Genomic DNA, 26,943 nt, shown 5'->3' on the forward strand with positions numbered 1-26,943 from the left:
AGTATTGGCCTGGGGGGATAGCTCAGTAGAATAAGCGCTTGCTTGGAAAGTGCAAGAGCCTGAGTTCAATTCCCGGTTCCTCAAAAGACAAAAAAAGACACTGTTTTGTGGAAATCTTCAATGACCTTTTAAATGGGTTCATCTAATATAATTATATTTTACATAGTCCTGCATAAAAAAAAAAATGAAGTACTGAGAGAAGACAAGAACAAAAATACTAACATAAATGGAATCAGAAAAATCAGGATATCTAGATTCAAGTCCATAGCAATTTATTTATTTATTTATTTGGGTGTCATTATGTGATTCAGGCTGTCCGTAACTCACTATGGATGCCAGGCTTGTCTGGAACTTGCAGTGATCCTCCTGCCTTATCTTCCAGAATGCTGAGATTACTGGCATGTGCTATAATCACGAGAGGCCAAATCCACAGCCTCTCATGTGACTTTGAGAAGTGTTATCTCTATTTGTTTCAGACTATCTCAACACATGCAAATTAACATTGTCCTCCAAGCAGCTGGGGAGATAGTCCAGTGACATAACCGCCTGCCTGGCAAGCACAAGGTCCTGAGTTAGATCCCCAGGAAAAAGAAAAAAGTGAAAACGTCCTCCAAGGAGCTAATATGAGGTTTAGAATAAATGAATAATGATCTATTTAAAATGTTTAAAACTCCAACCAAGATATACTTCGTACTGTAAATGTTAGCTCTGAATTATCTTTATTATTAAAAGAGGGGCTAATAAAAAAACTCAGGTATTTTCTGGGAAAACCCTATTTTAGGACAAGAGTAACTATGGAATCTTGGTAAGATTTCTTGGAAAATGTGCTTATATTGTGCTTTAAGGAATAAACACATAGTCACATATAGGGAAAATCATAAACAAAAGCACCAATGGCAGAGAAATATAAAGTACTCTGAAAGAAGCAATTGGACATAGTTGAAAAGTCAACCAGTACCATATCATAGAGGACCTTGAATGAACCATGAAGGGGTCATGGAAAGCAGTGACCCCAGAATTCAAATACTGAAGGTATGTCAATCACATGTGACAGATGGCCTGGAAGACAAATATGCAGGGAAAGAGGCAAGGCCTACAGGCAGAAGCCAATAAGAAAGTTATGGGTCTCATAACCCTCTGGGTCATCAGGAGGCTAGCAATAAATGGACTCCAGGACAATATCCCAGACCTTCTGAATAAAAATCCATAAAGAGTATGACACAAGGTGGGTGGGAATCTATCTTTGTTTCAAAAGGTGATTTTCATAATCAACTAAACTGTAGGCGGTTTTTCTTTGAAGCCTGATTTGCTATAGAAATACAAATTAAATTGCTAAATTAACCTTTGTGAGAGTAGTAAAATTGAGAAGAATCATCATAGACTTTATGACAGGAAGTTAAAGGCGATACTAAGCTTCACCTTGATGGACATGAAAGACTGAGGCAGAATTACAGAAATATAGGAGAACTGGATTCATGGAAAAAATATTAGATCAATTCTGCACATATAAAATTTGAGATGCCAAAAGAGCAAATTAAGGCAGACTCATCCTTATCTCTTTGTGTGCCCTCAAATGCCATAATATAAGAACTGCAGCCTCTAACCATGAAATTCACAGTTTATCCATCACTGAGATAATGGCACAAGGCAAAAAGCATTTTAAACTTGGATAATTTTATATTCAACTACACTATTCAGCTGTCATCAAATCTGTACTTTTTATAAAAGTATTCAAGTGCCGTATATCATAACTTCCCACAGAACACTAATAGCCCAACTAGAATGTTTGATTGATCTTTGTTTCGATCTTAAGAAATAATTATATACACCTGATATTTCTCATTGAGAAGCACCACTAAGTTGGCAATTTAAATTGTAATTTATAACAAATGAGGCTTCAATTAAGAACCACCTACAGTCAGCAGGGACTAAGGTTTTCCTAAAGTTTCTGTTCTCTGAAACTTTTACTTACTCTATATACTTAAATGGTCTAGACTGCACCCATAATTTCCATTATTACATTTATGCCAAGAACGTCCCGATTTCTCTAGTGTAGATGAGTATTTTCCCTCAATTTCAGTATGTCCTTATCTGACTTGAATCCACCCACTTCTCTCAGTTTCTATGTTTAACATTCAAATCTAAGCCAAAATTAACTTCCACCCAGACCAAGTCTTTAACTAGTGGTGCGCCAACACTTGCTTTCGATCCATTTTTCATTTTCCACACACCAACATAGGGACTTTTCAACAAAAAAAAAAAAACACTACCCCCTTAGATCCTCCCCCACTGAAAAGTTTGTAATGGCTTCTTCTTGCTTTTAAAAGTCTAACGTCCTTAGCATCCTATATATATTCCATTACAGGATGAGTTGTTCTTTCTCACTTTTCTCCCAAGTACTAATCAGGCCTGACGCTGGCGCGTTTAGGGTGGTATGGCCGTAGGCTCTCTCTGCTTTTCTGTAGTCTCATGTCTCACTACTCTGTTTATTCTGTGCACTAGTTAAACTACTGAAACGCTCCTTAATTCCTTTTCATCCAGGTGACTCCTATACATCCTGGTTCTCAAACAAGTATCTTAGGGAGGACTACCTCTGATCCCACGAACTAGGTCAGGACACTTAAATCCTACCCGGTCAGTCTGTCCCTCTATCAGAACATCTATTACCCTCTGCGATAGGTATTGAGTTGTGTTTTTGTTTATAACTCCTGACAGACTTTTTGATATGAAGACAGAGACAGAGTTCCTCGTGTTGAACACTGTAAACCAGGGACAAGTACCATGCTATTAGAATTAATATCTCAGTACTGCGGGACCCTGACTCTAGCTGCAACAGCTTTCATCTTTTGCCCCTGAGGCTGGCTGCACTATGCTATTGCTTCGCATACATCAGCAGATCTCCGTGACTAAGGCACTTTATTCAGCTAGCAAAGGAAAGCGAACAGGTGGAGTCTCCTTCCACTTTCCACCTGGAAAATAAATGCTTCTCACTCCACCGCCGCACTAGGCAAAACGCTGTCCCACCTGTGAGCGGCCCTGGCGGTTCAGTAAGGGGAACTTAAAAGGTGCATTAAAGAACAGACAGGGATAACTGCGGCCCAGGGGTGCTCGGGATCAAAACGAAGGACAAAGGTTCGTAGTTCCCCACGTACCAAGAGAAGTGGCGCTGCCTCGGTGCAGTCCCACCCGCCCCGGAACAAAGCCTGGAGAGGACGGCGGGACCCTGAACTGCACGGGAGCGTCCTTGGAGTCGAGGACGCGCCTCTGCCGGCCGGGGAAGCTTCGGGAGGAGTCCGAGGCCGCCGGCGAAGTTGCAGCGCTGCCCCACCGGGGTCGTTTGGTGCAGGGCTCACAGCCGGGGCCCGCACTCATGCTGGGACCCGCAGCTCACGGTCCCTGGGCCGGCCCGGGCGGAGCGCCTCATTCACTAACCCTGAGGGGCACGGACTGCGCCTCCTTCTCGGCGCGTCTCCGCACCATTCCCTCTCTTGCCGCTGCGTGCTTCTGCAGTTGCTGATCCGCCGGGCTCCGACTCGGACCCCGTGCTGTCGCTGGCCTTGCTCTTCCGCACGTAGGAGACCTGCCTCGGAATTCGCCGAGGAGAGGATTCCTTCACTTTCCCACCACCGGAAAGTTGCCGTCAGGAGCTCCGACTTCCGGGAGCATGCCGTCGCAAAGCGGAAGTGCCGTGCTTGACGGCCGCCGGCTCCCGGAAGGTCAGCGTGTGAAGGAGGCAGAAGTAACGCGGGTTTCCCCGCTGCTGCCTGGGAGCAACGGCCGAGCTCTGTCCCTCGGCCTGAGGCGGCGGCGGGAGACGGGCCGAAGTTTGCTGTGAGACAATGGAGGGCGGTGGGGGCAGTAGCAACAAAACCACGGGTGGCTTGGCCGGCTTTTTTGGAGCGGGCGGAGCTGGTTACTCGCACGCAGATTTGGCCGGAGTCCCGCGTAAGTATCAGGCCTCGAGTGCTGGCGTCTCTCGCGGCTTCCTGCGTCTGCAGCAGAAGTGTGCCGCCCCTTTCTTTTTCATGCTGGTGTTCACAAGCGTTAATGCTGATGGTGGGGTTAACGTACCCGCACGGCTGCTCTTTAGTGGTGGAAGGAGCTTGGTGGGGGCCCCAGGAATCTCTTTGTGATCGACCTGGGCTCGGGAGGTGACGCGTGTTTTCTTCGTTTATATCCAGCCTCCTTCGCTTTCGTCACTCTTGTTTCTCTGTTGGACCATGTGCTTGACCCTGGATTAAGACAAGCCCACCTATAGAAGTAAACTTATTCCAAAGAGTGAGCACAAAGATGCATATTTTGAATTGCAAAGCAGCTATTAGGGCAAGTTGCTCAGTAGTAATATTATAGATGAGGAACAGGAGTTGGGACAATCCAAGAAAACCATTTGGAGGAAGTTGGAAAGTGAGATGGACATGAAGAAGGCGTGCAAGTAAGAATTACAGGAGAGGAAATAACGCAAGGTGGAGGAAACAGAGGCATGAATATCCTCAGTGTTATGAATGTCTTTAGTTAACTATGGATATCCAGGAGGATCAATAGAATTTGGATTTAGAGATGGTGCAGAGTTGGTGGTGGATAAGCCTTTAAAAATGCCTTCTTTTTGAAAGTTCTTATCTTACCACTTTTGTGTTCAAGAACTCAAAACCTTTTTATATCTCTAATGTCCATGTGTGACAATAGCATAGGAAACAGTTTGTATATGTCTTAGGACTTTTGAATTTCAGGTCACAATGGGTATTATTTTAGGAGGGTTTTTTTGGCTAGCTCAGGAGACCTTAAGGGCAGGTCTCAAAAGGCATGAGGAACTGGGGATTGAACCACAGCATCCTGAGCCAGACTACTTTGTTTAAGTAGGCACTAATGGGCAGGTCCCCCTGGGTATTATTTTAATCTAACAAAATACTGTTACATTAATTTGGGTAAGGCTTAAAGGTAGTCTACGGAACCAGAGGAGTACCATTTGTTGAGCTGCTACAGTGTGCCAACTACTTTTCTGATGCAGGACTGCAGTTTTAGGGGAAAAAAATCTGGTGTGAAGTATACTCCTTATAAGCCAAATTACAGAAACATTGCTGATAATGAGAGGTAAATGGTGTAAAGAAAATAAAATGGCCATGAGGTGGTGATGGGAAGAGGAGGACCTTTTAGAATGGATCAGAGTTGACATTTGAGCTGTGACTGAAATGTTGTGCACATATTTGAGAGGCAAGTATCCAGGAAAAAGGCTACTAACTGTCCTGAAACAAAAATTTGGCATATCTGAGGAACTGTTGTTAGGTCAGTGTGCCTTTAGAGTTGCAAGGGAGCTGGAGTGATACACAATGAAAACAAGTGTTGAAGATGGCAGACTGATGACAGTGTTTGTGGGCAAGGATAAAGGATTTGCTTTGATTTTAAGTACAGAGGGAAGCCAGTTGAGTTTATTTACTTAGGTGATTCTGTTTGCTACACAAAAGCTAAATTGAAGAAGGAAGAGGATGTAAGTTAGGTAGAAAGTTGTTGCTGTGAGATTTGGTGCTGGGAGTAGGATGCTAACAATACAATTGGTAACAGTTCAGAGTAGATATTAAAAATAGAACAAGACTTTCGTTTGGTAAAATGATCAGTCATAGTCAGTGTATATATTTGTAAGGAATAGCTGAAACATAAGATTCAAAGGGTAAACTTTAAAGTTGGGAAAATTTACTTTCCTTGATAGTTTTTTTTCCAGTCTTCAAAGTTAGTGAATTTCAAATCCTGCCCTCTGAAATTCTGCATTTCCTTTTGCGCTGGCCTCCATCCTTATGGTAAAATCAACAATTCTCTACCCTGTCAGAATAAATGAACCCTGCGTTAAGATCTGACGAAACCATCCTGTGGTTTATCCACATTTAGAAGCTAAACTTAACCTCTCCTTTTTCACCTGTTCTTTTGTAGACCACATAATTGTTAGGCATTTCTTTAATAACGTGAAAGAAGCTAGTTTTATAAAAGGCATGCGCTTGCTTCCTGCTAGTTTGTTCTGCTTCTGCTGGTACCTTTCTTACATGAACACTTTACCCACTAGTGCAAGACTGATTTGAGTCTGAGGGACTCCAAAAGAAAGGAGCCCCTAAACAGAAAGGAGGGATAAAATGGGGGGTTGGGAGATCTCACATTCAATGACCTTAGGTCAGTTGCAAAGTGTGTATAGCAATTGAGCTACCATTATATGAAATAACTAAAGAATTTTGTTGAAATATGACATTTTGTTTTTTCTCTAGTAACTGGTATGAACCCTTTGTCTCCTTATTTAAATGTGGATCCACGATATCTTGTGCAGGTAAGATTAAGATTTTATTAGCTGGTGCTTTATCTTACCCTGAAAGAAGAAAAGTTCCCAGAGTTAACATTGACTTGAGCTTTTTTGGAAGCACTACCTGCATTCATCCTTTTATTTCCTCACTAACAAGCCCTGGGGACCAGCATCTTGTGTCATCAACTGTTTAACTCTCTTCAAAAGTTTTGTTTGTGTTTTAGTTGTTAAAATCAAGGAATTAGTGAAAACTATCCTGGTGAAAATAAAATTTATTTTTAAAGTTTAGTTTACTGGGCTAAATGCTAGAAGGGTAGTGGGCTAACTGACAGTTTTAAAGATTACTGGTTAAGTATCGGGAAAGCAAGATTGACGACATTGAAAAATTAAAGTACTATGATACAATGAAGCAATAAAAGAATATAGCATACACAAAAAATTACCACAGTAGATACAGAAAAGTTTGATAAAATCTAACCCTCTTCTAGAAATTACTCAAACTAGAAATACAATGGAACTGCTTTAGCCTAATGAATGGTAGCTATAGAATATCCAAAGTTAATATTTAATGGTGAAAAGCTGAAAACTTTACACTTAAGATCAGGAGCTACACTAATGTACCCACTCTTAAATTCTGTTTTAACATTGTCTAGCAGGACAGTTAGGCACAAGAGAATAAAAAGGCATCCAGATTTAAAAGGAAGGAAAACAGTCTGAAATGGCATCCAGATTGAAAAGGATGGAAAATAATCTATTTACAAATGAAAACAGTCTGATTGTGACTCTAGAAAATCAAAGAGATGCACAAAAAAAGGTTAGCGTAAATGAGTCAATGCAACAAGTGTTAGAACTAGTAACAAGACCAGTTGCATAAATGAGTTGTTTCTGCAGTAGCAGTGAACAGTTAAAAAATAAAGTTATAAAAACAATTGTTTTACCAGAAGTAGCAAAAGAAATACAGTTAATAGGGGTTCAAAAATTATACACTTGAAAACTATAAAACATTGAAACAAAGACCTAAGTAAATGTAAAGACATTCCATGATTATGAGAAATTCAGCATTGTTAATATGACAGTATTCTTGAAATCTGCAGTCAGGGTATGTCTCAGTATCCATGCTAGATTTTTTTTTAAATTGACAAGTTGATTCTGAAATTAAGATGAAAATTCAGGGAATGTAGACTAACCAAAAATTTTGGTAAGGAACAAATTGGAGGACTTCTCAATTTTCAAACTTACTACAAAACTACAGTTATTAAGACCCTGATATTAGCATAGAAGTTTAATCTATAGATTAGTGAAATAAAATTCAAAGTAAAAAGAAATCCTTACATTGTTTATAATCAGTTTGTTTTTATCAAAATGTCAAGACAACAAATAGAAATGGAATCTTCAAAAATGATGCCAATGCAAGCAGGCTCAGGGGCCCACGGTTTGATCCCCAGGCCTGCTGCACTGGCCCCACCCCCAGGGTGGGCTGAGCTGGCAATTGAAACTGGGCGTGGTGGCCTGCCTCTGTAATCCCAGCTCTTGGGAAGCTGTAAACTGGTGGGTGGATCACTGAGTCTGATTTAGTAGTGAGACCCTGAACACCCTGTAGACACTTCCCTAAACTACAAAAATAAATAAACAAAAATGATGCCAGGACAATTTGAATCTTAGTGTAGAATACTGAAGCTCGGTCCTCAACACCATATACAGATGGTAACTCAGATTGGATCAAAGACTTCAAGGGCTAAAGCTATAAAACTCAGAAAAAAATCAGACATAACTTGTGGTTACATGAGGCAACAGTTTTGTAGATGTACCACCTAAGGCTAAAGTAATGAAAAAATTGATGAAACTTAAAAAAACATATTTAATTTTGAAGTGCTAAAGGCAATATCAAGGAAGAACACAAAGATTGGAAAAATTTATAAATCATTTATCTACTAAGGGACTTTATCTAGAATATTTTATTTTTGAGAATTTTTGCCAGACGTGGTGGTGCATGCCTGTAATGTTAGTACTGAGGCTGAAGCAGGAAGATCATGAGTTTGCAGCCAGCCTGGGATACATAATATTAGTATTCAAGTTTGGCTTGAACTACATAGCAAGACTCTGTCTCAAAAAAAATTACTGGGGCTGGCCAGATAGCTCAGTGAATGAAAGCGCCTGCTTAGGCAGAGGCAGGGACCAGTTAGAACCCCGGCCTGCTGTAGTGCTCCCCACTCCTCCCGCGGGGTCCTGGCTGAGACAGTGATTGAGACTGAGTGTGGTGGCACACACCTATAATTGCAGAGCTTGGGAGGCTGAAAACAGGAGGATCACTGAGTCCTATCTTGTGAGACCCTGTAGACCCTGTACTAAATTTTTTTAAAAAATTATTTTAAAAAAAACCAATTATTAAATCGTAACAGATCTGAGTAGATATGTCTCCATGGAAGTATGAAAATAGTAATCACATGAGAAGTGTTCAAGGTCATTAACTAGAAAAGTGGAAACCAAAGAACTGCAACGAAATACTACTTTATATCTACCAGGATGACTAACCACAGAAAATAATAAATCCTGGTAAGGATATGGAGAAATTAGGCCTTTATCACTGCTGGTAGGAAGGCAAATGATACAGCTGCTTTTGGAAACATTCTGGCATTTTGCCAAAAGGTTAAAAATATGGTTTTGTTAAGACCTGCCAGTGCTACTCTTAGATAACTGGGAGAATTGGAAATATATTTGTATAATTTTACATGATCATTCACAGTGGAACTACTTATAGTAATCAAAGCAGAAATAAACCAAATGCCTATTAATTGATAAATGGAAAAGTAAAATGTGGCACATTCATACAATGTCATGGCATTTGGCTATAAACGGAATGAATTAATGATACATTCTGTGGTATGGATGAACCTTGAGAATTTGCTAAATCTGAGAAGCCAGCTGCAAAAGATCATATAATGTGCGTTTATATTTATGTACATTGTCCAGCTTAGGGGAATTTGCACATAGAAAATACATTAGCAGCTTTTGAGAAGTAGGAATAGATGAGGAGTAACTGCTAACAGGTATAGGATTGTTTTAGGGATGGTGAAGATGCCCTAAAATTGATCTCAATATTGGGTGTATAAATACGAATGTATTTGATACGGTTCATCATAACTGTGTTTTAAAAATTTTTGTCTTATTTCTGGATTGAAGAATAATTATTTGGTCAAATATAGTGATAACCTCAGTTCACAAACTCAGTTCTCTCCATGATTCTGTTTGCAAACTGAACTGGGTAAGAACTGAATCCCAGTAAGGTCAACATTGAACCCAACTGTTGAATTTGAGTCTTTTCTTGTCACAAACTTGGTTTGATGGAATGAATCAAGTTTGTGAACCGACTACTGTAACATGCCGGAAACCCTCAAATAAGAAGCATAATTTAGAATTAAGGTATTAATTTAAAAGTCAGGAAGTACCCAAAAACTTGCAAGATTATATACAATGTTTTATAATGTGGGAGCTCTTCAATTTGAAAAAGACTGAGTGTCCGTTCATTGGTGCAACTTTTGGTAAGGTTGTGTGCACAAATAATCTGGTGCAGGCTATATTTGATGGTGCCTGACTAATCCTAACCATGGGTGCTGAGGCAGGAAGGCCGTGAGTTCGAAGCCAGTCTAGGCTAGATAACAAGATTGTCTCAAATACAAAACAAACAAAAACCTAGTGCAGAGCTACTTATCCTAATCAAGAACACATTTACTAAAGTTTGTATTTGGCATAGGAATGTGGGTTTAGTATTTCCTGTTATATACACTATCTTAAATGTTGCACTGTATGTGTTGTGTAATATCCATTGGGAGTTATTTTGCACAACTGAATTGAAAATGTCCTCCACATAAGTACGACTTTTCAAAATTTATCTTTTTTTTACTGTTAAAAATGATAGCATTTCTTAACCTAGGATTTTGGGTTCCCTCCCTTTGGGTCACAGTAGATGTGTGCACATATCTACTAAGTAGTTTTTGAAAGTTATCTAAAGAACATATCTCAAGCAGCTAAAAGTTAGTAAAGTAGGGCATGTAGGGTATAGCCCAGTGGTAGAATGTTTGCTTAACATAAGCCAGGCTCTGGATTCCATGCCAGCACCACCAAGAAGAAAAAAGAATTGTTAAGGGGGTAATTTGCCCATGTCTGACTGGTCCGATCTGTTCTTTAACAGTTTTGTCCAGTTTTAGTGATTATTTGGTCTCACAGTAAGAGGGTGCTCAGTGATGACCTGCTACAGAAGAATACTACTACCAGTCTTCTGCTTCCAGATTGATCATCTATCAGCTATCACTTCTCTTAGCTTTCTGTTTACCTTATTTTATTTTTATTTATTTTAATGTATTTGGTACAGTCTCACTTCGCATCTTAGGCTCCTAGTGATCCTCCTGTGTCCAGCCTCCCCAGCCCTGGGATTACAGGCTTGCCCTGCCACACTGGGACTCAGGCAGTGGTTCAGTACACCTGGGGGGCAGAGGCAGTGCGGCTTGTGGTGCCGAGGATCGAACCAGGTCCCTGTGCTTATCTAAACAGGCACTTAGTCCCCCGAACCGATCTCTGTTTACCTTTCTTTAGACCTGTCCTCATTTATATAATGTAGGCTGTTTTATTTTTGATTAAGATAGTTGAGTTTGCTTTAAGGTTTGGCTTTCTTGAAAAACTACTGTGAAATTTTTATTTATTTATTTATTTTTGCAGAACCAGGGATTGAACTCAGGCCCTTGCACTTACCAGGGAAGCGCTTATTCTACTGAGCTATCTCCCCAGCCCCTAAACTTTTAAAAATGTGCTTTGCATTAATATGCCTGGAGGACACTCATTTTGACTTTCCTTACCAACCTTTTAGGATACAGATGAGTTTATTTTACCGACTGGAGCTAATAAAACGCGGGGCAGGTTTGAACTGGCCTTCTTTACAATTGGAGGATGTTGCATGACTGGTGAGTGTAATCTTTTTTAAAGTATCCCAAGTCCAAGTAGTTTATGGGTCCTAAAATCAAAAGCAATAAGAATATTGGTTTCAGGGTTTTTTATAAAATCAATATTTTCATTTTTGATACTGAAAGTGGGTCAGAAATATTTTTTTTTTTTTTTTTACTACAAAGCTATATTTTGATGAATTTTTGCAATTCACCAGGGGCTGCATTTGGGGCAATGAATGGCCTTCGGCTAGGATTGAAGGAAACCCAGAACATGGCCTGGTCCAAACCAAGAAATGTACAGTAAGTATTAGGTAATCGTATGACATATAAATCCTTGAATGATAATCTCTGAGTTGTTAGTTTGATGAGTATAACTCTGAGGTTATAAATTTTTAGAGACTTGATTCTTTTTTCTTTTTTCTTTTGTCTTCAAATCAAAGGATCGAAGAAATTGGATTATTGACTCTTAGCTTTTCAAAGGACTGAATTTTTGAGTGACTACCTGGTGCTACCATAGCCTGACTTTTCAGTTACATGTATTTAGTTTTTCAGGCTGTGTGACATGCGTTTTCACTTGGCGAATTCGTGTATGAAATTTGCTCAGAAGGGTGTAGAACCAGGGTATTTGATAATGAAGTACGCAGCTCATAAGATAGATGGCTAGGTCTATTATTTTTTATTGCCTTTATTCTTTGCTTCTGAAACTAGAGTGCCATATAAACTTTAAATAAAATTATTAGAACTTAGTTTTAGAAGACTAAAGGCTGTCTTTTCTCATGAACTTGAAGCCTACACAGAGAAAGGAAAGGACAATTAAATGGGTCAGAAAATGTGTATGTCTTCACTCTGCTGAAAAAATAAATGTGACCAGTCCTTTTCGATGTCGCTGCGCAGTGTGTTGCTCACATTTGCTGTTTTTTTGTTTTCTTTTTTCCTTTAAGAAAAAGGGAGGGCTGGGGAGATGGCTCAATAGAATAAGTGCTTCCCTGGCCAACACAAGGGCCTGAGTTCAATCCCTGGTTCTGGCAAAAAAAAAAAAAAAAAAAAGAAAAAGAAAAGAAAAAGGGGCCTGGGAGATGGCTTAGTAGAATAAGAGCTTGTCTGGCAACATAACAAAAAAAAAAAAAAAAGAGGGAGAGAGAGAAAAAATATAACTGCTTTTATTTTTACCTTTTCAGTTTTTACTTAACACCCTTTTTAAAAAAGGAATTACACAGTGTACCCTTTCATGATTTTGAACTAGGGTTCTTTTAAACTCCATTATCTGTGAATATTGTTCTGCCAGCAGATGGCAGCAGATGTGCTAAAGTTAGACCTTAAGACACTTGAAGGCCTGTCAAGTTTTCCTGTTATAGTGTGGATCATTGTACGCATTACCAGCCCAGATCCTTCAGTATTTTTGTACAATTCCTAACATTATCCTCCTTGGTCAGGTTATTTTTATTTTTTGTATTAAAATTTTGATTTTATAGAGAAGTAGAACACCTGTCTACATAACTTCAATGAACATCAGCCTGTTCTGTCTCCTTTTCATCTGCTGTTTATTTTGAAACAAATCCCCAGCATTATGTTAGATATGAATTTGGAATTGTAAAGTGTTGTGAGGAAGAATAATTTACTTCATTTCCTAAAATAGTAATAGGTAATCATTCTGATCTTTCTAGATAAACAGTAGTTAGTAATAGAAAGAAGGTAGGATTTATAGCCAGGCAGACATATATGGCTTCAGAGTCCCAGTTTCATGACTTGCTGTTTTGTCATTTTGAGTAAACTCTATTTTCTGCCCTTCAGGTTGGTAAGAGATGATAAAATAAAAAGTAGGTAAGGCTTTGTTCACTCAAGTGGATTTCAACGACTTCCTTGTTAGAGCTACAGTAGGTCCTCTGTAGATAAGAACCACATTTGCAGTTCTAGGCAAGGAGTGATTTAGCAGGGCTCAGTCGGTGCCAGATGCTTTTGTTACACATTATCTGTGTTGCTAGATTGCATCCTGAAGGATGTCACCAGTATTCAGTCCCACCAATGAGACAGTAGTGGAAATTAATAGTTTTAAAGCTTAGTACATATTAAAAAATTATTGAATTTCAGATTTATTAGTAAGTATGTAACATAATTAGCAAAATACTTGCAACAATTATTAATTTTTAAATATATTGCTTTGTAAGTAATGCAAATTTTTGTTACTGTAAAGGTTTATTAAATTTTTTAATAGATGAGCTCTTCATCTGTTTGTTATTATACTTCCATTGTTTCCAGCAGTAGTCAGCCATCCGGACAAACTCATTGCCGTGATGGTGTTACACTGCTGGGAGAGCATTGTCTTGCCTTCTTTCTCTGGTGGTCTGTGTCGCTGTTCTGGTGGCATAGGGCACTGGCATAAGGCATGACTGTGCTTCCTTGAGAGTGTGCTAAGCATTCAGTTTGGCTGCTTGGTTCTAGTCTGGGAGCAAACAGTGCTATTTCTATCTCTTCAGTTCTGCTTTCTTTACTTTGAGTCTAGATAGTATTCTGAGTATGCGCTCTTCCCGAAAGAAATGAAGCCAGTTTGTCATAGTCGTGACATTTTTCACATTATCAGTTTCTCTGATCTTTTTTTTTATAATATAGATTACTATTTAAAACTTTTGTTTGTTTAACATACATTCAAAATGCTGAAGATTTTAACCTAACCCTTATCTGCATAGAGTAAAAGCTAGTTTTCAAAATCGGAGGAGGTAGTACGCTGCATGCTAAAATTAAAAAAAAAAAAACAAACAAAACTTCAGAGTATGAGTGTTAAGGGCTGCGGATGTAGCTCAGCAGCATAAGCATCTGCCTGGCAATCCTGACTTTGATTCCCGGCACCAAAAAAAAAAAAAAAAGTAAAGCAGAATAGCTGCTTTTTAAAAAAAATTGCTAGAGAGATAATGATTCTAAATTCAGATTCTTTGTTTTTCTTTTCTGGTAGGATTTTGAATATGGTGACTAGGCAAGGGGCACTGTGGGCCAATACTCTAGGTTCTCTGGGTAAGTAGAAATCTCATTTACTAATAAGTTATTAATGCAGAAAAGAACATACAAGTATTGTGGACAACTTGGTCAACATAAATTGTGTTTCTAGAATATGGAACAATTATATTTCAATCTGCTCTTGTGAATGGGGTAAATACCACAAACACTGTCCAAGCAGAACATCAAATCATGTTTTAACTAAGTGGAAATTCATATTATTTTCCAAGGCAAAGGTTTATGTGCGTTAGGAAAGGTTCAAGGTCCTGTAGTGAGACGTGACGGATTAGTCCTGTCCTTCTGTTGTGTTTTCCTAGTAATCTACTCAGCAGTCTGTTCACCCGAGTGGCTTTCAAGGACCTTTCAAGGCAAGTCAGAATTGTAGTAGGTCCTTTATAGATAAGCACATTTGCAGTTCTAGGCAAGGGGAGATTTAGCAGTGCTTAGTCAGAGTCAGACACTTTGATCACATCATTTGTAAATGATAGTCTTTTCATTATTGATGACATACATGCTCTGATATTCAGGGTTTTAGTAATTTATTAACATAGCTGAATTTCTGATTACCTTTTTATCTGTGGCAGAATAAGAGATTGCAGACAACTCATTGAAAAGATAGAAAAAGCCTCAGATGAAGCAGTGTGTTTATACACCATGCAGTCAGTTTTGCACTTTGGATTCTGGTGTATAGCTGCTCCCACATGCTGCTTTTGCTGAGCCTTTCTTGGTTTCAGTGCTGCACATCCCATGTTGCAGAAACACTTCAGTCCAGGGCTTACTGGATCGCTCACTGGTCACCCTGCTCATGACGCTGTGTGTTCTCTCTGTCCTGTGACCAGTCACAGTATTCTTATGGTCGTTTTTGGTTAAGTAAATTGACCACAAAGATGTCCTTGTATAGACATGTACATAGCTCAGCAGGGGACTTGGCAAGACTGAACTTGATGTGACATTGTTGGAGGGCCAAATGCAGCTACAATTTTAGAACGGGTAAGAAAAAGTTTGAGTGCAGTCCTGCCTAGTAGGAATCTGTAAAGGCTCAAAAAAAGGGATGTTTGAAGAAAGGTCTTAGTAAGTCAGATGATGCTAGAGTTACAGTTTTCAAGTATGAAAAGAAAATCTAACATTGTTTTAAATTATGTTTTCCTTTATAACAAAAGTATATGGATGTTTAATCCACAGTATAGCTGTTAGGGGTAACATATGAGTGAAAGCATACAATATTCTTGAGACTGTCCAGTAGCGCTTTCCAGAAAGAGCAACTCTTGATGTTTCTTCTGAGTCCACAGATGTTTCTTTTTGTAGCAGTCATAGTCATGCATGAGTGCATGTGTGTCTGCCTCACATGTTAATGAATGTCATTCTTCCTATTTTAAATGATCATATACTGTTTCATTATGTGGAAAGCCCCTTCTCTATCAGTCCAGGTGGTGCAAATACTCTTGATGGGCATTCTCTAGTAGCCAAGGTTTTACTGTTTAAAACAGTGTTCAGTGATTGCTCTATATCCACCTTTGAATAAATCCATCAGAAATAATAGCCACACTGACTTTTAGTCATGATTTTATTACTGATTACTTCCATTTCTTCATAGCTTTGCTCTATAGTGCATTTGGTGTTATCATTGAGAAAACACGAGGTGCAGAAGACGACCTGAACACAGTGGCAGCTGGAACCATGACAGGCATGTTATATAAATGTACAGGTGGGTGCTGCTGAACATAGAGCTAGTTCTTAGTTGAAACACTTGAAGCATGCTTGTTATTACAGTTCTCAGGGCAAACTGTAGCACTCAAACATTGTGGTTATTTTGGTTTGTTTTTGTTGTGTAATTGTAAAGTATAACACTATGTTAAGACATAGTTAAGGATCAAGGATTAATGCTTGACACTAGTAATTATATTTGACTGTACTTTTAGAATTATGAAACCAATCTCTAGAGCTTTTCTTCTTGGAAAACTAATACACTGTGCTCATTAGATAAAAGTTCCCCACTTTTCTCTCCAGTTCTTGGCAGTCTTATAATTACTGTCTTTGTATATGATTACTGCATGTACCTTGTACAAGTTAGCATAATATCCTTAAGATTCATCCATGCTGTCTCATATCTGGTTTTTTCCCTCTCTAAAGCTAAGTAATATTGTGTACATTTATGTATCTTTCCTGTGTCAAAGGATACTTAGTTTGCTTCTATCTCCTGAGTATTGTGAATAATGCTGGTAGAACAGGCATCTGCTAATTCTTGTTTATGACCCTCATTTCAGTTCTTTTAGGAATATACCTGGAGTTGGATTATTGGGATATGTAGTTTATGATTAGTTTTATTTTTGACATTGAAACCAAGTTAAGATTCCCTGGGAATATAGGTCAGTGTTTGCCTAGTATGTATGAGGCCCTGAATTTAATTTCTAGCAGTACAAAGAAAAAGAAGAGGTAAGTTTTTTTTCTGAACCTTTCAATCATTTTATGTATTTTAGACACTGTAAGCAGTGGGACATTAAAAATTACTGGTTTTGTTTTATACCAATAATTTTGGCTTTGTTTGATCTGTGAGATCAATACATTAACACACACAAGACCAAAGCCAAGATCTATTTAAAAGTATGTTAATCCTGTGAGAAACGTACTCTACTGGGAGATGAGCATGATCCATCAGAGGTGTGATCTATTTTCTCTGTATAATTTTTCATGAGTTTAGATGAAAATATGCAGATAATATCTATTTTTTTTCCCTTTTTACTACTGTGTATGTGTGTGCTGTTCCTGAGCACATGTATATATTCTAGTGTGAATTTGTTACTTTCCTGGGGAAAGTACCAGACATGTATAACTGAAAGGAGGAGTTTTATTTTGTATAGTTTCAGAGTATTCACCTGGGTCCAAAGCAGAAATATGGTGAAAGGGTGTAGTGGAGCAGAGCTGCCCAGTTTGTGGCACTTGGGAAGCAAAGCACAAGGAAGAGTCAGAGATACACCCTCCAAATGCATGTCCCACTGATCTGCTCCAGCAGGAGGGGCCCTGTCTTCCGTCAGCATGTCAGCTATGAATTTATCAGAGGATTAGTCCACTGATGAGTACAATGCCTTTCCCAAATCTCCACCTTTGAACAAGAGACTGTTAGGGAACATTTAGATCTATAACACTGGCATTGAACCCAGGACTTTGTGCAGAATAAGCACTCACTCTACCACTGTGCTACATCCCCAACCTAGTGCCAAATTATTTATTTCTATCATGTTGGTTTTATCTTTATTTACCTTTCGTAACTTTATTTATGATAAACAATTTTAAAAGTAACGTAACTATTTCTTTAGTTTTTAAACTTAGAATATTAACTTTCTACTAGAAAAACTGTTAGTTCCTGTAAGAATTGTACAAAATGTTCTTGTTGGAGAAAGGAAGTCTTACCTTTTCTAGAACATCTCATTTACAAATCTCTGAAGGGAATAAAGGTCACTTTTGTTTTATAGACACACTAACACCCACATAAGTTACTTTCACTTTCTGCCTAGCTCTTTAGTTTTTTATTTTATTTTATTTTTTGTGCAGGGTCTCACTACAGTGAGTGCAGCTTGGACTCCTAGTGATCCTCTTGTTTTCAGTCTTCCGAGTGCTGGGATTACACGCATGTGCCACCACGCTTGGACTCAGTTGCCGGTTCAGGGCGCCCCAGGGGCAGTGCTGGCATAGCATGTGATGCCAGGGATCGAGCCACATCCCTGTGCTTGCCCAAGCAGGCATTTAGTCCACTGAGCTATCTTGCCGGCCTTGCCCAGCTCTTTATAGGCCTTGTGCCATCAACCCCAAATCTGACTCCAAACACATTTATTGCCAAACCAAATGGCCTCCAGAATACGGAAATCGGGGAATTTTTAGAAAAGGGAAAAGACTAGTAACAATTGAGGGTGGACTAGGGTGTGGACTGAATTTCAAGTGTATCTGGTCTCATGATGAACATGGGACTTTTCTCCTCCTCTTCTTTAGGAGGAGGAAGTCTGACCAAATAGTTTAGACCTAGAACCTGGAGGCGAGGGTGAGAAGTTTAAACTTAGACCAGAGGTCCTCAGACAAGTGGCAGATGATGCTCATCGTGACTACACATTGTCTGTGTGGACCAAAATGCCACACAGACCCATGTAAATATATACAGTTACTGTTATGTCAGTTAAAAGTATGTTAATAAAAAAGTGATTATATAAGCAAGCCTGGACACTTCCAGCTACACAAGACTCAAAAACTTTTCTCTGGACAGGGAGTCTTGGAGACATTTTTGTGGGAGATTAAACTAGAAATAACCGAGTAGATATGATTATAGGTAGAAACAATTCAGAATGGTCAAGAGAAAATACTACTATAGAAGTTTAAGGTTTATAATACTGACATCAACATAGGTGATAGGTAGTGAATGTTACATTTGATGAAATGGGGGATGGTGAGGGAGATGTAGACAAGGGAAGATGATTGGATTGGTAGGTTTTCTTGCTTTGCTTTTCTTTGTCTTGTGACACTGTGGAAGTAGCGTGATTGAGTAGCACCCACACCATTGTCCCACCTAGTCTCTTCCAGGAAGTACTGAACTCAGTAATATAATTCAGTTTAACTATTTTTTGACTTGTGTACTCTGTCCTTTCAGAACTTTCTTTTGCCAGTAATTCCTGGCTGTCACTCTCATTGCTGGGATAAATGCCCAACACCCAAAATGAAGGAAGGAAAGGTTTATTTAGCTCACAGTTAATGTAAATTTCAGCCCATACTCAGCTTGCTCCAAGGCAGTGTGGCATAGGGCAGAGGGCAGCAATTCATGGCAGGTGGCAAAGAGCAGACAGCCAGGGGCAGAATAGCAGCAACAATGCCAACAGAGAGGAAGTTTCCCTAAGTTACATTCAGGCTATCTGCCCCAGGTTGTGTGTAGTGCTCATACCCATAATCCCAGCAATACTAGGACCCATAGTCCCACCCTTGAACATGAATTAATCTCAAACTCTAGAGGTCCCTGCCCCATGACTGCATGAGGCTTTGGGGGAACAACTAGACACAAACCATAAAACTAGCCATTTGGGTAATTGTTTTCTACAAGTGCTAGTAAGTTTCCTGGATCCCTGTGAGAACACTAGGAAAGTTTTGTAGGGTTTTAAACCCAGAATTAGTAGGTGGTATGGGCTCTATTCAGGAAAAGTATGAAAGTTACAGTGCACCTATGAATAAATGGAAATGCCAGTACTGTATTTAGAAGGTAGGATGCCCCCAACCCCAGCCCATGTGCTTCAGTTTGTGAGTTGCTTAGGTTTCTGGTTGTTTCTGGTCTCTTAGAAATGCTGGACACTGTATAAACATTGTATAAACCAGTTGACAAGCCATTCTGCCTCTGCTTCCTGCTCACTTATCCAATATAAGCCCTAGGTCACCAGAGATCATGGGCTAATAATTTGAGAGTAATTCCGATCAGTGCCTGTCAACATAGATAAATCTACCTCCAAATCCTGGCTGGTGTTTTGGTGTTGCTGCTTGTCACTGCAGAATAATCAAAAGTCCAGCTAGCCCATCCTCTTTACGGTGGCCCATGAGATTGTTTGATTTGCTCTCTTGCCTCTTTGATAGCTCCAGGTTTGACCCCTTACCTGCCCTTCACTCTCGCTCTGGGTTTCTGCTCTTCCTACATCCTTTTCTTAAAACAGTCTTTCAAGACATGCACCTCACATGCTTTCACGTCTGTCTTCCTGCATCTGTATGTCTGTTTCTTGAGGTGTCTCTTAAATACCACAGTAATATACTTTATACTTAGTTTTGTGTTGTAAGATAATTTGCTGAGAGCCAGGTTATTTAAGTAAAACATCAATGTTTTTAAAATGCTAATATGACTAATGCCAAGGTGCCATTCCAAGTATTTGCTTACCCTTTGCTGTTATGAAGTATTAGTTGGTGAAAGATAACTTGTCTTGGTTACTTTTCTCTCATTGCTGAGAAAAACTAGCTAACATCCAAAGTTAAAGAGGGAAAGGTTTATTTAGCTCTAAGTTTGTGGAGTTCTCAATCCATACTCCCCAGCTGCAAGGCAGGGTGGCATGGCAAGGTGGCAAAAGACAGCAAAAGCAACAAGAGCAAAAGGAGGGGCGCAGCTTCTTTTCCTTGTATAGTATACACAATCTTCACCCTAGGGTGGTTCCTTTACACCCATACTTTCTCCATACCTGTTCTCTTGCACAGGCTCAGGATGTTTACAGAGTGAGGACCCTGACTTCCTGCTGAGTCCCTTAGTTGAGCATTTCAAGTTGGACATCTCAAGTTGACACAGTTTATCAACCATTACAGTAATTGTCTCACTTTGGTATTCCCTTGTTGTTCATGGGACTGAGCATTTTCGATTAGTAGTAATTTGTATTTTCTCCTAAAGTCATACCTTTTACTGTTTTTAATTGAGTTGGTGCTTTAACTAATTTATTAAAATGTATTATGTATAATGGCAATTAGCTTCTTTTATATATGTTTTGTGAAATTTTACTTATTGGAAAAAAAAATTGCTAGTAATAAGTCATCCAGAGGTTCTTTTGGCAGGTGATGTTCTAGTACATTCAGTTCAGATGTTGATAAATGCAGTTTCACAATAACTCTAATGGTAATTGCTTCATTTGAAAAGCTAGAGTTGTATATCCCTGTACTTTTACTTAATTTGCCTATGTAAGCTGACTTACGGAAAACAGGAATTACTTGTCAGGTTTTTGGCGAGAAGGACCTACTAATAACTTTTGCCTATGAGAACTTATTTCCTAAAAATGTGACCGGGCTACTCTCAGCTAATTGATTATAGGAGAACTCTAGTTGTTTTTGTTCAGGTAGAACATAGTCATCATTATATGGATCTCATATGCTCCAGAGTCCCATAATGACATTTCACATCTGAGACCTACATTAAAATGTTATCAGAGTTCTTTCAAGCTAGCCTTTTTCTTACGCATGTTTCCTTGTGATCTTTCCACTAGAATAGCTTCATATATTCCATGCTGAGACTTTTGATCTGAGCTCCATTTCTATCTTGAAGAGTATTTTGGGGGTTGGAAATATTTTAGGTCAGCAGAAATGAGTCTTTCTCCTAGGGTTAGTGGTTCTTCCCCTAATGGTTTGTCTTTGCAGTATTCTAAGTGTCTAAGCTCTGTTCCAACACATAAGTCTGAAAGTTGAAGTCACATTTTTATTCTTGCTTCATAAAATTAATTTCTGTGGTCCGTCTTCTTGGGCTTATTATAAACCAGAAATTATTAAAGACACGGATTTGACCTGTTAGAGTAATTTTAATGTGTTTGAGTAAACTGTTGAACCAGGACTGTGAGCAGATGTTGGGATTCTGGGTCAGCAGATTATTTACTTCCTCTTATTCACTTCCACAGTTGCAGTGGAAATCACAATTAACTTTTCACTTAACATGGAGTTATTGAATTTTCTTTTGTGATTTTTCTCTTCTGAGAAGGATTTTCTTCTATAAAAGTTAGAAGGGTCTCATCTTGTGCTTCATTATTGCAGGGATGTCCTGACACAGAAATTTAAGCTCCCATTTCTTTTGATATCAAATAGCTGTTTCCTTTCTATCATATCAGTAACTCAGTATGTCTTTAGGTAGATGCTAACTTGGTACATTTTTTACATTCAGTGCTATCTGTAGCAGGCAACACCACAGTGGACTGCCTCCTGTAGGTAAATGGGGAATAGCTAATGTACCTTTTTAATCTAGTTTGGGCCAACCTTTTCTTGGTTGAGTGCCACACTTGGACCAAGTTTTCAGTTTGTCTTACCCTAAAGCCTTCGGCATAAATGTATTTTTAGTTTGTTTTTGTTTTTTTTTTTTAACAAGATTGTTCTATGCCAGGGTAAAGCTTTATGGATATGAAAGGTAGTCCCACTCTTATCCTAAGCTCTATTTCTGTGAGTCTGTATGCCTGCATGTTTTGTAAGAATTTAGAGCTCTTGAAGATTAAGTTCCATTTTATACAACAAGCCTCTGCTGCAGTGTCTTAGGAAAACTTGGATTTTATGATCTTTTTGAGGTTTCTTATGTCTGCTCAATAAAAATGCTTCCTGATATTTGTAGTGGATGAATTACTAAAAGCTGTGACTCCGCTAATGAGAAGGTGCCTAATACATCAAAGCAACCCAACCAGTAAAGAGATCTTTCAGAGGCATGAGTAGAACGTAGGTAATCAAACTAGGTTTTAAAAATGTGTTGAAAATTTTAAGAAAATCCTACCAGCTATATAATCTTTTGAAAAATCTTGTAAGTATCTTACTGATCCATCAGATTTGCATGTGATCACTTTACTAGCTGATAGATTTAAAATCAAACAAATTGCTCTAAGTGCTTATTGGTGAAAGTGTAATTGTGCTGGGTATGGTTATGCAGGCCTGTAATCTCAGCTACCTGGGAGGGGGAGGCAGAATACCACAAATTGTTAATTATTAATTGTGATAATATCACAAGTTGACCAGGGAGATAGCTCAGTAGAATAAGTGCTTCCTTGGCAAGCACAGGGTCCTGAGTTTAATTCCCAGTACCACAAAAAAGAAAAAGTAATAATAATATCACAAGTTAATTTGGCAAGATCCTGTCTCAAAAAAATGTTAATTCCTTCTTAGAGTTGAATGTGCTGTTTGGTCTGTGTTCAGGCCATTTCCATTCAACTCAAAGAGGTTTAAATATTCTTTATATGTGAATGATGTTCAATACTCCTATGTTTATAATACCATTATTCACAGTAGCCAAAAGGTGGAAGTATCTATCTATGGATTGATAGACAAAATGGGTACCCACCACATACCATGGAATATAAGCCTTAAAAAGGAAGCAAATTCTGACATAACATGGATGAACTTTGATATTTTGCTAAATGAAGTGAGCTAGGCATAAGGACAAATACTGGATGATAGCATCTTAGAATAGAGTCATAGAAAAGGTATGATGGTGGTTGATAGGGATGGGAAATAAAGAGTTATTTCTTATGATAGTTTCAGGTTTGCAAGATGAGCTCTCAGCAGCACCACAGTGAAATTATTCTTAATGTCACTGAACTTGAAAATAGTTACGATCTGTATATTGCTGTGTATTGTTCCACTGTTTTGCGTATATTTTTTGGTTCTGGGAATGGAACTTAGGGCCTCATACATGCTTAAGCACACATTCTGCCACTAAGAGTTCTTGGAAGCCCTCTCAGTATGTAAGTCTTTTCTTCTAAAGCAAGGACAGCAAAGCCAAGAATAACGTTTTATCTTTTCAAGTAGATTTTCAGTGGTATATAGGTCCCTACCTAATAGCTGTTGAGCCTCAAAGACTGAAATATTTACTATCTGGTCTTTGTAAGAAAGATTTGGTAATCTCTCTTGTAAACTATTTTTGTATTTAAATCTGTATCCCCAAAATAAGACACCTAAGTATTATAGGTTTCCATGTCTACATGTGTAGAAAATATAATACTTGCCCTGTCTTTCTGGAACTGTTGTGTAAGGTACAAAAGATAGGAGGTAACACTGAAACGCAGGTCTTGTTTATTTTGCTTTACACAGGTTGGCCATTGATCTTATTTGCTTATTCTGTGTTCAAAGCAAATACATTTGCTGATCGACTTCCTATGCTTAGTTGGCCAGAAGTTAATTGATTAGGGAAAGACTAAAGCAAAGGCCCTTAAATTTCTTAAAAGTTAACCACTTTTCCCAAATCCTGGAATTAAGAGAAAGAGTAAAGTTAAGATATGGCCCTTGAATTGGGATTAACTGTGTGGTGAGTAAATCAGACACTGAAAATATTTGGTGTCTTTCCCAGAGATAATTTTGCTAGTCTAAAGAACTAACATCCTTCATCGATTTGAACCAAGTTTTTGTTTTATTTTGGTTAAAAAATTGCTTAAAGGGAATAAATTCTTTCTAAGGGATATTTAATGTACCCTCATGTTCCAAAGATCATAAAGCCTAGGGCTGGTGAGATGGCTCAGTGGTCTGAAGCACCTACTTAGAACAAGCTCAGCAAAGCACAGGGACCGCGCGGTTCAATCCCCCAGCACCACATGCCAGCCAGCCCCGCCCCCTGGTGGGCTGAGCTGGCCACACACACACACACATATAAATAAATAAAAAATTAAAAAAAAAAAAAGCCTTACACATCCCATTGTCTTGTAAGATTCCAAGTCTCTTCCAGAGGATTTCCATGGAAGCTTATTTGACAGCTGAAAACTTGCGTGGAAATTTTTCCACATAGTCTGGTAGAAACCATGTTCCTAGGATACTCAAAGCAAAGAAAGCTCAGCTAGAAGAAATGGTTTGCAGTAGACTTTATGTGGACCTGTCATTTTGTTAGGGATAGAGTATCCACATGAAGCTGAATGGTCATAGCAAAGTGTCTACAAGATCAGTTGTGTCTTCATTTACCGTCCCTGTCATTTTTCTGCTAACATAAGGGACATGGCTGTGTTTCATGTTTAGAATGGAATTTGGATCATTACATTTTTGGCTGCTTGAGAGAGCCCTCATTATACTTAGTCCAGTAACTGAGACATAATGATGCTGTCGTAGATACCTTTAGTGTTTATTCTCCTGTGCCTTGGATTTTTTTTTCCCCCTACTTTTAGGAATCTGATCTAATGATACTTTTGGCCCTGCAACTCTTTGACTTGTTAGTCAAAGGCATGACATATTCATTATTAAACTGGACAGATTTCTAAAGTTTTTGTAATTTTTCAGCCACACTGAATATATTACTAAACTGCCATGCCTACCATCTAAACAGAAGATAGATATGTTCTGTTTACTTTGATTTGTGAGACTAAATGTTTTGCTCTTCCACACATTTCTTTTTTGTTTATGGGTGTGCCTGCAGCTTGTTTGGGTATGTTTAGGACAGATAATTGTAGTATTTCACAGTGGAAGCTAAGCAGCAACTATCAGAAGCCTTCAGACTGGAGAGACTCCTACAAGGAGTGGCTCCCTTTATCAGCCAAAAACATCTGGTAGACTTAAGAACTGGCTAGAACTGGCTACATTCCATTGTAGCAGTGTTGCTGTATTTTGCAGAATTCATTGGCATTGGAGGCCAGGGGCCAAGAACAATCACCATGGATCAACTTTACCCCACATTTGTCTCACTAAAACATGACCTATGTCATTGCCAGTCTTACAGAAAACTCACTACTATTAGAGACTACTGGACTGCATTGGAATATTTTGCTGAATTCAGGCACCTACAGTATTTAAATGACAATGGAATACCTTTCCCTGACAAAACTAAGCAAAAGGGATACAAAAGAACGACCATTTTGTATCTGTATGTTCAAAATAGTTAGGATACACAGCTGCATTCTCTTGGATCATTGAATAGAGAGATTTGTTCTAATAGTGTTTGTGGACATAACCATTAAGACAACAATATGCAATGTAGTACAAGTACAGTAATTGGTTTTGAAACTGTCTCGGAGCCAGGGAAGCACAATGTCAGTAGAATAAATGCCTGCCTGGTAAGCACAATGTCCTAAATTCAATCCCTGGTTCCACCAAAAAAAGAAAAAAAAAAAAAAAAAAAAACTATCTCATTGCTATTTGTTTCTCAATAAAATTATTTTAAAAAAATATGACCTAGACAAAATACTAGTAGCTATGGTGTAGATCATAGGAAGTTTGTTTATAGAGCTTCAAGATGTATCACATTCTTTGAAGTTTCTTTGGGAACCCCTTTCTGAGGAGTTTCTTAGTTTGGTTTCTCTTTACCACATAACAGTAATAAGACTGACATAACCATAAGCAAGTGGGGCATTTTCTATTTTGAGAAATATCTGTGCCACTTCCTTATATTAAGAGTGGAGGGTTTTTTTTAGTAACTGAAACATTTCTGTATTTAAAATGAAATCTTTTTTCACTTAAAAAAATATTGTTATGAGGCAAAATTAGTTCAAAGTCTAATTCTTACATTTTTCCAGCCAGTCTCATAACAAAAGGTGGCTCATTGCTCGTTAGTTGTGTGAGAGGGACACATCAGGATTGGTGTTCCATCAGCTCTAATTCAGAGCTTGATTAGAGCCAACTCATTACTACTCCTTCTTGAGTCCTCAGAGTTAATATTTGGAGGACCTGTCCAGAGTCCAAAGGCTGTTAAGACTGTTTCCACATTGGGTTTTTACCTTGTTCCTATTACCTCCTGTTTACTGCTAGTGAAGCATAAACCTTTTAACTAGGAGGAAATAACTGGCTGGAACATCACTAATAAATGAGACTTATCCATAACTGCTATAGTTACAAGTTGGATTGGAAGAAATCAAGAAATCTTTGATCTTGATGAAAACTATAGTGAAAATACATGAAATTATCAAAACATGTATTAAAAATGGTTTGGGGAACTTCTGGACTTCAGTCTTCATTTCTTTTGTCACTTTTAAAACTTACTTTGGGATGGGATTTCTTTGAAAAGTCCATGTCCTTCCCTTGTACCATATATTTATGTAGCCTTCAGTGCTAGGATAAGTGCAATATAAGGTTATTTCATTTTCCTTTCCCTTCTTTTATAGGTGGGCTTCGAGGAGTCGCACGAGGGGGTCTAGCAGGCCTGACACTTACCAGCCTATATGCACTGTATAACAACTGGGAGCACATGAAAGGCTCCTTGCTCCACCAGTCACTCTGAAGATTTTGCCAACTCATGGAAGATACTTGTAGTAGTCATCCATCTAAAGTCATTCTGGATTTATTTTCTCCTGCTAGAATTCGTTTGAAAAATTG

At 38.6% G+C, this 26,943-nt stretch overlaps 2 protein-coding genes and 1 non-coding gene across 6 annotated transcripts in view; 2 read left to right on the top strand and 1 right to left on the bottom strand.

Moving 5' to 3' along the window:
- Window positions 1-3,661, bottom strand: part of Parg (poly(ADP-ribose) glycohydrolase) — a 124,562-nt gene extending 120,901 nt beyond the window's left edge. The window contains exon 1 of one of the 2 annotated variants that reach the window (XM_004646971.3): window positions 3,153-3,661. In XM_004646971.3, the coding sequence (XP_004647028.1) occupies window positions 3,153-3,372 (220 nt within the window). In that variant the 5' untranslated portion in view covers window positions 3,373-3,661. The remainder of the gene's footprint in view (window positions 1-3,152) is intronic. The other variant, XM_023707240.1, reaches the window with a different exon arrangement.
- A 2-nt stretch (window positions 3,662-3,663) lies between these two features.
- On the top strand, window positions 3,664-26,943 carry Timm23b (translocase of inner mitochondrial membrane 23 homolog B). 3 transcript variants are annotated; one of them, XM_004646973.2, is made up of 7 exons: window positions 3,664-3,945; window positions 6,246-6,304; window positions 11,139-11,232; window positions 11,430-11,514; window positions 14,162-14,220; window positions 15,797-15,907; window positions 26,733-26,943. In XM_004646973.2, the coding sequence occupies exons 1-7, from the start codon at window positions 3,840-3,842 to the stop codon at window positions 26,846-26,848; spliced, it is 630 nt and encodes a 209-aa protein (XP_004647030.1). In that variant the 5' UTR covers window positions 3,664-3,839; the 3' UTR covers window positions 26,849-26,943. The 3 variants fall into 3 exon arrangements, with proteins under 3 accessions (XP_004647030.1, XP_023563009.1, XP_023563010.1); XM_023707241.1 differs by having other exon boundaries at window positions 3,693-3,945; window positions 15,797-15,886; window positions 26,733-26,937; XM_023707242.1 differs by lacking the exon at window positions 3,664-3,945 and adding an exon at window positions 4,193-4,278.
- Window positions 13,466-13,669, top strand: LOC111814276. The gene has a single exon (XR_002819299.1). It is a non-coding gene; the product is annotated as a small nucleolar RNA SNORA74 (small nucleolar RNA).

The sequence above is a fragment of the Octodon degus genome, unplaced genomic scaffold (assembly GCF_000260255.1).
Source record: "Octodon degus isolate 3935 unplaced genomic scaffold, OctDeg1.0 scaffold00285, whole genome shotgun sequence".
Taxonomy (NCBI): domain Eukaryota; kingdom Metazoa; phylum Chordata; class Mammalia; order Rodentia; family Octodontidae; genus Octodon; species Octodon degus.

Bases quoted from the DNA above. Each gene is read 5' to 3' on its own strand.
- Timm23b (XM_004646973.2), top strand. From the start codon at position 3,840: ATGGAGGGCGGTGGGGGCAGTAGCAACAAAACCACGGGTGGCTTGGCC. The intron at 14,221-15,796 runs GTAAGTAGAAAT...ATTTCTTCATAG, and splicing joins CAATACTCTAGGTTCTCTGG to CTTTGCTCTATAGTGCATTT. The intron at 15,908-26,732 runs GTGGGTGCTGCT...CTTCTTTTATAG, and splicing joins CATGTTATATAAATGTACAG to GTGGGCTTCGAGGAGTCGCA.